General features: G+C 46.1%; 1 protein-coding gene across 2 annotated transcripts in view; it reads right to left on the bottom strand.

Annotated features, from left to right (window-relative positions):
* The window catches only part of MAGI3 (membrane associated guanylate kinase, WW and PDZ domain containing 3), a 61,129-nt gene that overhangs the window by 3,931 nt on the left and 43,676 nt on the right, over positions 1-13,522 (bottom strand). For both annotated transcript variants that reach the window (XM_085044344.1, XM_085044343.1), the window contains exons 12-20: positions 13,060-13,213; positions 12,462-12,553; positions 10,585-10,777; positions 9,700-9,885; positions 7,787-7,972; positions 4,317-4,410; positions 4,119-4,227; positions 3,463-3,606; positions 930-1,068 (exon numbers count right to left, since the gene is read on the bottom strand). In XM_085044344.1, the coding sequence (XP_084900470.1) occupies positions 930-1,068; positions 3,463-3,606; positions 4,119-4,227; positions 4,317-4,410; positions 7,787-7,972; positions 9,700-9,885; positions 10,585-10,777; positions 12,462-12,553; positions 13,060-13,213 (1,297 nt within the window). The remainder of the gene's footprint in view (positions 1-929; positions 1,069-3,462; positions 3,607-4,118; positions 4,228-4,316; positions 4,411-7,786; positions 7,973-9,699; positions 9,886-10,584; positions 10,778-12,461; positions 12,554-13,059; positions 13,214-13,522) is intronic.

Raw genomic sequence — 13,522 nt, 5'->3', positions numbered from 1 at the left:
AAGTGACCCAACACACAAAGTATCTGGTAGTTCAAACTGCATGTTTGGGATTTTGAACGGATAATCTCAGGGATGGTCACCATGACCAAAAAACCCCTTATCGGAAAAAGTGAGCTTACAGTTTAGGAAGTTTAACTGTCAGCACTTTGCTCTCACCATCAGTGATTACAACAACTAAAATGCACACTAGGAAATAAAATATTCTTTGCTTTAAAATGCTGCCACCGTCACTGCCACAAGTCATTGAACTGCAGTTTTGGGGCTGAGTCAGAACCAAAGTCATCGGTTCTGCATCGGTTCTGTGCTCTGTGGCTCCTGCAAGCATTTGCTTTCCTGCCCTTCTTCTTTCCTTTCTTTTTTCTTTTGGCCTAGAAAGTTGTGCATTCCTGTTGTAAGTGCTGAAATCACCTTCAATCAAACTGAATCCATCTGGAGAGCAAAGTTGACCCTTTCCTGATTCCTGAAGTTTTGCCTCTTAAAAACTAGGCATTCCATACTTTAGAGGGCTAAAAACTGAAGTAAATCTGTATAGAAACTAAGTTTTACCAATAATGTAGCACCAAGATTTTAATTCAAATTTAAAGGAAATCTCAGTTAATCAGCATATTCTTATAGAAATACTTAATTACCTTGGACAGAGCTGAGAAACTAATTACAAAAATGGAATAATTTCAGACTGTGCAATACTCCAATATACTTATTGTGTGTTAATTTCACCCCAAATAATCCTTATATATTGAAATAGATAACTTTCAATTTTTATATTTTCGTTTCATTTTTAATTTCATTCAGTAATACATGCGCAGCTGACACAGAGGCAACTGCCAACTACTGCAGTGAATGAGCCGCTGCATCTCCTTACCCCGCTTCACTTCACCTCCCCTCCCTGCCCTGGACACCAACACCCAAAAGCCTTTGAGGCAACATACTGTGGTCTGGTATCAATCCGGTCCCAGGTCTCAGCAGCAGCAGAACTTTATTCCCTCCAGCCTGAATCAACTCGATGGCTCGTGTATGAGTGATTCCTTGGGTAGGTTCTCCATTAATTTCCACAATTTGGTCACCAACCTGAGGAAAAAAGAGCGGCAGGTTAGTCTTTGGGAACGTCTGACACACTGAGAATTGTTTTTTAGTTTGAGAAGAAAAAAGAATAGAAGCAGGTACTTCTGTTTTCCCTCTCGTGCTAAAATAAAGTGGGCAATAGAGACACCATTGCATGGACAGCGAGCAGGATTTGACCCCAGGCTATGGGGGTTCAGAGGTGCACAAGGAAAGATTCCAGAGATCTTAACCATATCTTCTATTTATTTACAAGTGATGAGGCAGATACTTTATGTGCTTGAATGTTTCTTCATTCTGGATCATGGTGTGGAGGGAGCGCGTGGATGAACCGCAAACCATGCCTGTCTGAGGTCACCTTATTCAGGGGACGACATGGCACCTCCCCTACACCCACTGCAGAGCCCAACACCGTACGACAGGTTTGACGTAGGGAAAGGAATTGCTATTTCAGGTTGGAGAGATCGGTAGCGAGGTCTCAGAGCCAGTAAATAACTCTCATGGGTACCAGGCAGGTAATTTTGCCTCCCACTAAGCTCCCCAGCCACTGGAAAGGGGCTGGAATAGCATACCTCAAAAAGACTTCTCTATTACAAGAAATTGGAAAGGTAAATTGGAAAAAGAAAGAGGAAGCCTATTTGGCATTGCACAGAGCAGCCAGCACATGTCACTGGTGTGTAACATTAGCAGCTTAAAGACACTGCATGGGTTTTGTTAAAGACACCCTGTAAAAGGTGTGCTGGCCACTGCCAGCTACTCACGGACAGGCTGAGACGGGAATGCACCAGGACAGCTCTGCTGCCACTAGATGGGTGAGAAATTCCTACTCGTGGTGTTAAAGAACAGCCAGAAAGTGACACCATATCCAGATGACAAGAAATGAGAAGTATGAATAACCTCAGGCCAGGCGAGCTCAGCCCATTCTCACTCCACACAGGGGCTGTGCTCCACACATGGCACATCCCAGCACTGGGAGGGGCTTAATGCTAAGGCTGGAAAGGGGCTTTATGCAAGGCTGCTGCACCCACACCCCACGAGAAGGTCACCGTGGGAACTGGTGCTGGAGCTCCCGGCAGGATCTCGCTGCCTCAGCCCTTAACGACCCCTGGCACAGGTGAGACTTGTGAGGCACAGTACAAGTCAGCTGGTCCCTTATGGAGTCATGGAATATTCTCAGCTGAAAGGGGCCGCCAAGGATCATCCAGTACAACTCCTGGCTCTGCACAGGACACCCAAATGTGCCACCCTGTGCCCGAAAGCATTGTCCAAACGCTCTTTGAGCTCTGCCAGCCTTGGGGTTTTGACCATTCCCTGGGTAGCCTGTTCCACTGCCTGAACGTCCTCGGGGAGAAGAACATTTTTCCAATGCACAAACTAAACCTCCCCTGACACGGCTACAGCCGTTCCCCCCGGGTCCTGTCAATGGTCCTGCCCCTGGGAAAGAAACTGCAGACCCCGGTGAGGTCTGACCTCCGGCTCCTCTAAACTTGGCTAAACAACCTTTTGCTTGCTTTACCCAAAAAGCAAAGCTCTGGGGCTCAGTGTGACACCACTCGTAGGAGGAACATGAGAAAAAGAATACCAGCACTGAACACTATGCTCCTGTTGTTTCACAGGTGTGTGAGGAAAAATGCTAGTTACTGTGAAGAATAGGATGGCAGAAATTAACAATACCAAGAATTCCACATCCAATTAAGCCTCACAACAACTATCTGTGACAGCCCCGTTCTCCAAATATGCTACCAAAGAGGCACGGAGCCTCATGCCACCGGCAGGAAAGCACAAGGTCTGCAAGGGATGCCATCTTATAGGCACCTGGCTCAGCTCCATGCTCCAGCCTCTGAAAATCCAGCTCTGGCCGGTAGCCCCACAATTTCACCTACCGTCATTCCTTCTCTCATACCCACGTACTTTGCTTTTACTACAATCTCTGAAATTTAATTCCTTACACAAAGGTAAGAACTACCACAATGACTGGAAAAAATTCAGGTTTGTATCTCCAGAGAGGGTACAGAACAGCAGCAGCACGATGCACACACAAACGTTCCTTACAAATTAACTGACTTGGACAGTGATTCTCCTCCCAGCTCTCTGCTCCACCAAGCCATTTCTTGTTGGGGCTCCTAAAATACCCACGAGTAGCGGCTGCTCACACCTGGGCCAGAAATGCTACTGTAACCACAGCAAAACAGACAGTTCCTTTGGCACGGCCAGAGCTGTTAGTGTATCTCTCATCCAAAAGCACATGGCCAAGGGGACACTGACGGTGATGGTGAAAGAAGGCCAGAGGACCAGACACTTTTCTGGGACCCTGCACTCGTGCAAATCCAAGTTTGTTGCCTCTCTCGGTAAATTAATGGGTCAACTTCGGCAACAAATTCATTACAGAGGAGCCAAACTCACGTGGACTCTCCCATCCTTGACTGCTGGACCATCCTCGGCCAGACGGAGGATGAATAAGCCCATGTTGTATTCCTTTCCTCCTCGGAGGCTGAATCCAAACCCTCGAGGGCCCCTTTCCAACTCCACTGGGAAACAGCCAGGATTCTGTGCAGGAAGTCAAAGGGTAAAAAACAAAAATAAAGGGATGAGGGCCTGTAGGCAGATTTAACCTTCCGGTGTTCGGAAAAAACTTTCCAATATTTCTATATCTTGAACACTTAAACTGAACTCATGCCACTTTATGGGGTGCCTCGCAGTAATGCTTTCAATCTAAGTCTAAACATTAACAACACCTTTCCTTCTAAGTCTAAGATAGGCACAAAGCTCTCAAAGAAACTTAACCAAAGGGTCTGATGCAGCTCCATTACAAGCATTTTCTGTTTCTCTCAGAACAATACTGAATGTTCATCTACCTTTAAGGGGATAATCACATTTAAAACATATACAGAAACATTCTGTGAGACGCTTCAGTACATTTTTATACACGACTTCTACGACAGAGAAGTGTTCTATCGTTCCGCTTTTGAGAACCCCCGTGACAATGCCATTAGAGTGCCCTGATGGATGAGGGACAAGCATTCCCCATGTCTCCGCACCCTCCGCATGGATTTTTGTACCTGGCAATGACGGCTGCCAGCATCCGACTGTGCCGCGTGCTTGTGCTCGGGCCAGGATAGCCGGTAACTACTAGAAACTTCTTTTCCAGCTTCACCTTCTGTAGCTCCCCTATGGAAAGGTGAAAGGATGTGGCTGTTACCTTCACATTAATCCCTCTGGACAAACTTTTCCCACCATTCCCAGCCACTTCTCCCAACCTGTCAGAGTTGATTGGTGTCGATACCAGCGGTCGGTGCTGTGGGGCCGGGCTCTGCCTGGCCGAGTTTGTTCCTGATGGAGGTCCACGGTGCTCTAAAATACAAACAAAATCAACAGTCACAACTTCCCTGTAACACAGCCAGGACAATGGTCACCACCAGTACCAGGGCTGCCGCTCCCAAGAAGCCGGAGCTGCCATACCTCCAGCAGGGCTCAGCTGAGCTGAGCGGAGCTGAGCTCATGTGGGCACAACAGAGAGAACATTTTCCAAGCCAGGAACAGAAGTACAGCTCATGAGTTCCATGGAATAAATTCCTAGGAATTTTATATTCTTCATTTTTATTCTTTTACTATGCTTTTCCTTGGGGAAAAAAACAGTGCGACTCCATGGATCCTGACATTAACAGAAGGGTTTCAGCCTGTTTGCAACTTGATAAAATGCCAGAGGGGATCAGGGCTAATCAGATCCATGAAATTGCTTGAGATATTCAATATTGATAATCAATACATTTTGTAAGAGATGAAGAACAACATCCCTTTGATAAATATCCCTCTGTAAAGGTAAGGGGATGAGGATCTGCAGGAGCAATGGGGATTTGGAGGTAAAGGCCCCATCAACTGAGGGAAATTGCCAATTCCTTTAAGGCACAACAGTTTCCTGCCACCCAACTCCAGGAAAGGTGAGAAACTGGTCCCACGGCCACAATGCGGGGAGGAGTTTGCTGGCAGGTAATAGAGGGGAATTTTGAAGTGCTTTGCCTTCTCCCAAAAGCTAAGAAAAAATAAAAGTGTGATAACATTTTAATAAAACCATTTAAAATAACATCCTGTTGTTTTCCTCTCCAGGGAAAATAATGTTGCCTCTCAGGTAGAACCAGAATGGCAAGTACTGGCCCAAGATGGACTTATGCGCTGAACAATAGACTAATAAACCCCTTTTCCCTGAAAGTGTCAAAAAAAAATCATTCTCAGCACCAATACCCAAGATGTTCCAGCCACGTTAGGTGCAGCGCATTACTGCGTTTCCTAATTAAGAACAAACAAATATCATTAAAATACAATAACTGTTCAAGAATGTTAAGGGAAGGAAAATTTAAAGCATATTAAACCGTATTTCTCAGGTATGCGAGACCCGAGCCCTACACGGAAATGCTCGATCTTGTTCCCGTGACATGCCTTAAAGAGGTTTTTCTCTAGAGACAAAATGTCAACTTTTACTCCTGCTTTATCCTCAGATTTTTAATTTAGAAGCATAGGCAAGAAAAATGCCATCTGTTTGCACAAGTCCTACAGCCCTCTCAGCAGCCTCCTCTCATGTGTTCCCAGCTAATACATGACAAAAGCCGACAGGCTCCTGCTTTTGTGAGAAATGTTAAAGAATCTCTTCTGGCGCATGAATGGAATTCGTTTATTCCCATGAAAAGCAAAGATCATGGTTCTGCGAAAGCTTGGAGGGAGGGAATGGGACCAGGCAGAGGTTTTGCTGCCAGTCTCAGAGGACAAAGCTGGGGAACACCAAACTCTGTCAGGGGTTGAACTTTGTGAGGCTCAACAACTTCCTGCAAAAAGGGCATTTTGTGTTTTCAGAGCCGCATCCTGGATTTTCCTCAGTGAACCAGTCCCATGAGGCTCAGCTTTCTCACCGAGCACCCGAAGCCCCGAGTCGCCCACATCCATGCTTGATTTCCCTGCTACAAAGGGTTCTGCTGTGAGCTAAACTCTCTTTCTCCAGCTACATCAATGGGAATTTTTGAAGTGGAGATATATTCCCACTACAGTGGAACAGGTTCTGCTTCTTTCTCCTTCATTGTCACAAAATTTTTTACATCTGAAATGCACCAACTCCAGCTCCCCTAAGCCACAGATTCCTTCTGACTGATCTTCACTCTGGTTTTACCATCCACTACTGAAGGCTTTTTCCTCTCTTTGTTGAGTCTCCCCACATTGCGTTTTCATCTCTACATTTTGGCTCCAACTCTGTTATTGAGGCAGTGGGAAAGTCCACATAAAGTGACCTTACACAGAGTCCATGTAAGGTTATGCATAAATAATAGCTAGAAATATGATATTCGGAAAACTTATTTTGAAAACAAGTGGAAGGTGTCCCTGCCCATGGCACGGGGTGCAATTAAATGGGTTTTCAGGTCCTTCCAACCCAAACTGGTCTGGTATTTGATGACTGCAAGCTGCAGAGGAAACAGATCTCATTCAACCAACTCAAACTTCAGTTGCTTTATAAGCATCACCCTGGGAAACTGCTTGGAAGTGTGTCACCTCAAACTAGAATGAATCAGATTTGATAAAAATAAAAATCTTAATAGGAAAATAACTAATAGAGGTCTTTCCACTTCAAGCATTAACAAAAAGGAACGTTACGTCTTTGAAATTCTGTCTTACAGGCTGAGATGGCACGTTAAATATTTGCAACGAATGTGAAATTACACAATCATCTGCTGGCTTTATTGACAGCCTGGCTCTGGGTATTTAGCATTTAAAAGGTGAAGAAACCCAGCTTTATGACAAAATAATGACAAGGAATTTAATTAAACCCATCAGCAGCATTCAAGAAAAATGCAGGGTTGGAAAACAGCTCTTCTCTCCAAATTACTGGATTTTACAGATTTACATTTTTGTTTCTAAACAATACCACAGTGCATGCAGTGTTATATGGGAGTTGTCATTAAATCACAGTCTCTGAGGATGGGACTTTGCAGTGCCCTGTCATCACTTTGCTGCTCAGGTGACCCCGCAGGTTTTGCAGGTGCAGGATCTCCAGAAAAACTCTGTCAAGGTTTTTTTCCCATGTGGTGGGATGTGACCCTTTTCCAAAGGGGAGCTTTGGCAGGTAGAACTGCAGTGTATTTCTGCTGCAGGGACGAGGCATTAGGGAATTTGTGTTTTGACACAGGAGATAGGGTAAAACTCAGGGTTTAAATGGAGAGATTTTGAAAGCGGGAGTCCCTGTGTCCTTAGAGCAGGGACAGAGCATCCTGGCACCACTGGCCTCAGTGGGAACAGAGCTCTGGCAGCACCTGCAGCAGCAGGAGCTGGGCCCTGAGAGACAGGGTGAGATGATTTTCTCACTAAGCATCATCCTGTGGCTACTAAAGCCCCTGACGAGGGCAAATTTCTCCTTGGCTGGAGACTACAAGGCCTGGACAGGACATTGATATGTCAGCAGCATTTTCTTTCTCTCACACGTGAGAATTTCTCTCACTTTTCACTGTGCTGTGAACATTTCTAGCTTCTTTTTGGGTACAACCACCTTGGCAGCTGTCTTCGGCTCTTCCGGAGCAAACGCATGAGCTTCCAACTTATTCGGCTTCCAGGACCTGATGATCCCTGTGGGTCCTGCGCCACTCAGGATATTCTGATTCATTTCCAAACATCTTCAAATACTCCATTAAAGCCAATAAACTTCAGCAGCGACAAATACCCAACTTTGATAGCAGGGTAGCATCTTCCTTACCTTCCTCAGCCACCACCGTAAGGGTCACCACGTTGCCCGCATCCTTGATGAGCTGCACAATGCTGTCGTGGGAGAGCTCCACGATGGACTGGCTGTTCACTGCCGAGATTCGGTCGCCCACCTTCAGCTTCCCACACTGGTCAGCCGGGCTTCCCTCGATAACCCGCCCGATCTTGTGAGGAATCACTAGAAACCAAGAACAGGCATAGCAACACCGTAAGTATTCACAGAATTACGGATTATCCTGAGAAGGAAGGGATCCACAAGGATCGAAGTCCAGCTCCTGGCCCTGCACAGGGCTACCTCAAAAAGCCTATCATGTGCACATCAGATAATCATCACACAGACCCAGAACTGCCAGTTGCAGAATCACAGAACAGGCTGAGTTGGAGGGACCCACGAAGATCATCGACTCCTGGCGCCGCAGGGGACACCCGAAAACCCAAACAAATCCCACCCTGCACCTGAAGAGCGTTGTCCAAACGCTCCTTGAGCTCTGGCAGCCTTGGGGCTGTGACCACTTCCCTAGGAGCCTGTTCAGTGCCTGTCCACACTCTGGACCTTTTCCTAATTTTCAGCCTAGCCCTCCCCTGCCACAGCTCCTGCCACTCTCTCGGCTTCTCTCACTGGTCATCACGGAGCAAATATCCATGTCCACCCCTCCTCTCCTGCTCCAAAGGGTGGCACTGCTGGTACAGGAAAAACCTGCAAATAACGAGGAATGCTTCACTGGGAGTGAATGAAGATGGCAGCCCAACAGCACGGCCTGGTCACGTACAGGGTGTTGTGCCTGAAGGAAAACATGGGAAGGAAATGGGTCACATCTGCAAAGGGAGGAGTGAGAACACGTGGCCCTGGAACGCTCCGGAGCAGTTGGTTTTGCCATATATAATGTAGTTTTCCATTTCACGCATCAACCCTGAAGGACAGTGTGTGCTCAGAGGAAGTTATGGGCATCCAGCGTAACGCAGAGATTCAGACACACAGACGTCTCCTTGCAACCAAAAATTAACCCTTAAACACACTTCCAAAAGAAAACAAACTTCTCCTGCCGGGGACTGACTCGGTCAGGTGAGGACCTGAGCAGGGACCCTGTGCACAGCCAGCAAGGCGCTATGTCGGCTCTGAACAGACTAGCTCCCTTTTTCTGGTCTCCGAGATGAACACGCACTTGTAATGATTGTCTCAAAAGTCTTCCAGCTCTCCTGGCTTGGTTCCCTCGGTTCACCCCAGAGTGACACCGAGCCTTGCACAGACTCCTCCTGAGGCCAAAGCTATGGGGTGACAACAGACAGAATGGAAAAAAGAAGACATTTTATGAGAAGTAGAAGGGAAAAAGTTCAGTTCCTTTCCCAGAGATGAACACAGAGGCAGAACTAAAGACAACTACGCTTGAGCTATGTCCATATCTCAAAACCGCTATACCGGACCAGGCTACTTTTTCATTTTGATGATCCTTCTAGACAAACACACTCAATGACAGTAAAACTTCATTGCTTTCCACCAACTACTGTAGACTCTACCTCCTCTGATCCCCAAAAAAAGAAATTTTACCTGATTAGGTAATATGAAGCCAAGGCTGAAACTATCCTTCCATTACAATGCCAATGAATTAGTGCATCATCATCAAGACAAATATCTACATCCCAAATGCTGCCCTGTGACGAGAGCACACTCCTGGCTGGGTACGGATTGTGTGGGATATATATTCCCCGTTCCCCACTTCTATTACAGGTGAGTGAAAAAGAGCATAAACGTGAAGCAAGACAGACTGAGATTCAGCTGGCTGCGCTGTGCTAGCATGAGTCAAAGGTGACTATGAGGGAAACGCCAGCACTGCACAGGAAGAGATATCCCTGGAGAAGCCCCAGCGAGGCCGGGCAGGTGCAGAGCCACCGGGACATGGCACTTACCCCCAGGAGGAGGTTTGCTCTTGGAGGTGAGGATGACGAAGCCAAATCCTTCGTTCTCCTTCCTCTGCAGACGGACATCGTAGACCTCTGGGCGTGGTTGGTCAGCAAAGTCGACACGGTTCGTCCGGGGAGAGCCGTTCTGTGTTGGGACGGGTTGCGGCTCCTCCTCCTCCACCTGCTTTTCCCCTTGCAGGGGAACAGGCAAACAACAAATAAGGAACAAACCACACCAAGCAACTTCTTAAGAACAACCATGAAGCTTGGTGTTAGTGCCAGTGTGAGGTAGCGACAGCAGTTGCTAATGAGAGCTGGGGACCCTTGTCAGCTCTAAATCCCATCCCAGCTTTGTCTTTCATGGAGTCACGGACTAATCTTCTCTAAACTGTTGATCTGGACACTGATCTAAAACTGCAGAATCGCAAGATGATACCCTGAATCAGCTCTCTTAAATACAGTCGATCTTGCGACACACTGATGCCAAAAAACTTGAGAATACAGCACGTGGAAGGGTGCCCCTGCCCATGGCAGGGGGTGAAAAAACATGACCTTTAAGGTCCCTTCCAACCCAAACCACTCTGGGACGTAGAGAAAACAGACTGGGTCATTATGCTGCTTCCACAGGACTAATGGCTGCTTCAAAAAAGGTTTGAAGGAATCACACCTGCATCCTAATTTTCAGAGCCTTACCTGTGCAAGTAGTGCACGTTAGTGAGCACCAGAGCCCCAGCTTTTCAAATTCTGCTTTTCTCCATTTAAGAGCTATAGCTGACCTCCTCAATGTCAGGCTGCTCAGCCTCAGTGCAATAATTAAGTTACAGAGCAGCTTCAGTGGATTTGATTACAAGCCCTAAGTGTTCTTTAGCCTCTGGGCAGGCAGACACCTACCACTGAAGAAAATCTTCCTCCGGACAGTGAGCAGCACCTGCCCATTCCGTGCGGCGCTGGTCATTAAATCCAGAACTTGCTTGTGTGATTTCCCTTTCACAGGGACTCCGTCGATGCACATCAGCTCATCCGCTGCGCGCAGCCTCCCGTCCTTTTCTGCTGCTCCCAACGGGATTATGGCTCCGATATAAATCTGCAGGCAAAGTCAGGGGGTTTGAATGGGAATGTGAATTCATCAGCACACACAGTGGTTGGAATCCAGGTGAATATGGGCAGATGAGGTCTTTTGGGAAGACTCTTTTAAAGGTTATCTCACCGTGCAGCTATAGCAGAAATGTGGCCAGCAAGTGCACTCTGCACAAGTTGACCCAGTGGAGACAATCTGGGGTCTCAAAGCATTCAATAAATACTTCAATAATCTTTAATCCATGGTTTTGTCAATTCTGCTCTCTTGACCGTGTTTGTCAGTTTATTATAAAGCCCAACTTTTGAAATGAGCACACACTGTGTACTTATTATATATGTGATTTCACAGAAACTAATGAAACAAAAACCTCTGTCATTCATTCTACTTTTCCTTTTATTTTTTTTAACCGAGACTGAGCCACAATGATTGGGGAAGAAATAAAAGCTTTTGAAAGAACTCAAATTTCTGAAAAGTTGCTTAGACCATTCCACACTTCAAGTTGCTTCAGTGCTTAGATTTTGGTGATTAGGTGATGAATTCAAACATTATCAATTCTGCCTACTCCCACCTCAAAAAGTGCTACTAAATATAACACATATAAGAACACCACACTCTCCTTCATATGCTAGAATAACTTTCAGATTAACTGGAATATTAAGGATAATTACAGGTAGTACTGTTGGAGGTTACGAAATGGTGGGCAGCTCCTCAGTACACATGTGCGCACTGAAGACATCAGCTCTGCACTTCCTAACAGCTACAGCTGTTATGGAAACCAAACACCACAAATGCTACGAAGTGCAACAGAAGTAACATTATCTGGGTTTGCTCTTTACTTTAAATGCATGTTAGGATGGGGAAAAAAAATAAGGCTAGCAGTGGATCAGAGCTGGGGATGGAAAAACTGAATTCCTTCACTGTAATCAGAAAACAATCTATGCAGATCTACTCCAAAAGTTTCTTCTCTCCACTTAGCAGCTTAAAGAAAGGTCCCTGATACACGATACAAGTCTTAGTGCTTCTTCCCAGAGAGAAATTCATGCATGTTTGAAAATAGACAGGAATCTCCTACAACCTGCCCTAGGACAACACACTCTCCAGGGGTGTCCAGGGAGGCAGGCCCAGCTGCCTCCAACGCAATCCACGTTTAAAAATCCAGTGGGAGAAGCAGGGAATAAGGAGCGTGACACCATCTCAAACCGTGTTTCACTGGGCTGCGAGAAAAAGAACGGCCTAATGAAACTCTGACGGGAGGAGCAATTGCTTCCTCCAACTCAGCCGCTTCCCAGGGTGCACCGCTGTGCACAGCACACCGGTCGTTGAATCCGGGCACATCCTCTGAGAAGGCCACCACTGGGATCAGGTGGTAATGGGCAGAGGCCGGGCACCAGCACACCCCTTCTGAGACACGGCAACAGCTATAGAAACACCACTGGTGTCCTCAGCCTGGCGAAAAACTCCGGCCAAAGACAGGCTTGGTAGTGGGAAGGGTGCAGAACCTTGGAGATGAGTCCACAAAGAGGGGAAAAAATAAAGGTAATTGGGACCAGTTCCTGATCTCTGAAAGGCAGGTAGTGAAATGATCAATTTTGCCATCACTGAACTGCTTGGAATGATGGGAAATGAGTATGACAGAGCAGGATCATTCCAACAGCAATACTATCAGATAACTGTGAGCAGTTTCACTTACAGGCTGATCCGGTCCATCCCCTCCAAGCACCCGGAAACCAAAGCCCGACTCTTGTTTTCGCAGGAAAACATCTAAATCTCTTGTGTTCGGAGCTAAGAAAAAATAAAAACCACTATTTCAAAACATGTAAGGAGCTACCTCAGATTAATGAAGGATTACGCTTTGGTGGTACATTCTGAGTGTTCTAATGACAAAACACAGTAACCAGAAATGCAGTGATATTCTCTTTCCAAAATACCTCATTTTCAAAGCAGAAATCACAACTACATTTGTGCAGTAGCCCAGGATAAAAGTCAGCCTGTGACACAACTCAGAGCTACTTTTATGCACTCTGAAATGAGCAGGTCTGATCCAGCTTACTTCAGAGCCATCCTTGAGATTATTTCTGCAATTAACTGTTTCATTGAAAATATTGTTGTAACACATTTTATCTTTTTTTGATTTTTATTTGCGGTTTGCATTATGCATTACTCGAAATGTTTTGTTCGAAGCAGGTTAACGACTTAGCAACAAAGTTTCAGTAGTTTTACTGCACATAGGACAACAGAAAAAATTCCTTCCTAATTTAGTATTTTCAAGGTGAAGATGATGTACTCACGTTTGTCCTCATAAATAGTTTTAGACTTCAGGTAGACTTCGGAAGGGTCCAGTTTAGGAGAGCCCGGTCGCACAGCAGAGGGTGGGAAGGGCATCGGCTGCGGAATGGGATCGCCGACAGCTTCCAAACTCCCTGAACTGTCCTGCTTGTCCTTCTGAAACAGCCCACAGACACAAAATCCTTATTAAATAAAGGCATGACTAAACTTGTGGGTGCAAAGACAATGAACACCACGCAGAAGAAAAACAACGGAGCAAGGGAACAAAATTGCAGCTTTTCCAGTGGATGTGTCTGACCAGAGTACTGAAGTCTTCTTCACAGCTATATGAATTTCTACTGGAAACTGGGCTTAGAAGGGGTTTGAAGTGACTGATGCTCAGAGAGGAGTGAAGCTGGGCAGATGCTAGTGGTTACCGACTCATGGGATGAAGTGGGGCATAAAGGAGGGAACACATTTGTAGAA

The sequence above is a fragment of the Lichenostomus cassidix genome, unplaced genomic scaffold (assembly GCF_008360975.1).
Source record: "Lichenostomus cassidix isolate B80296 unplaced genomic scaffold, HeHo_3.0 unassigened_scaffold_chr26, whole genome shotgun sequence".
Taxonomy (NCBI): domain Eukaryota; kingdom Metazoa; phylum Chordata; class Aves; order Passeriformes; family Meliphagidae; genus Lichenostomus; species Lichenostomus cassidix.
This window is presented reverse-complemented; position numbering and strand designations above follow the sequence as displayed.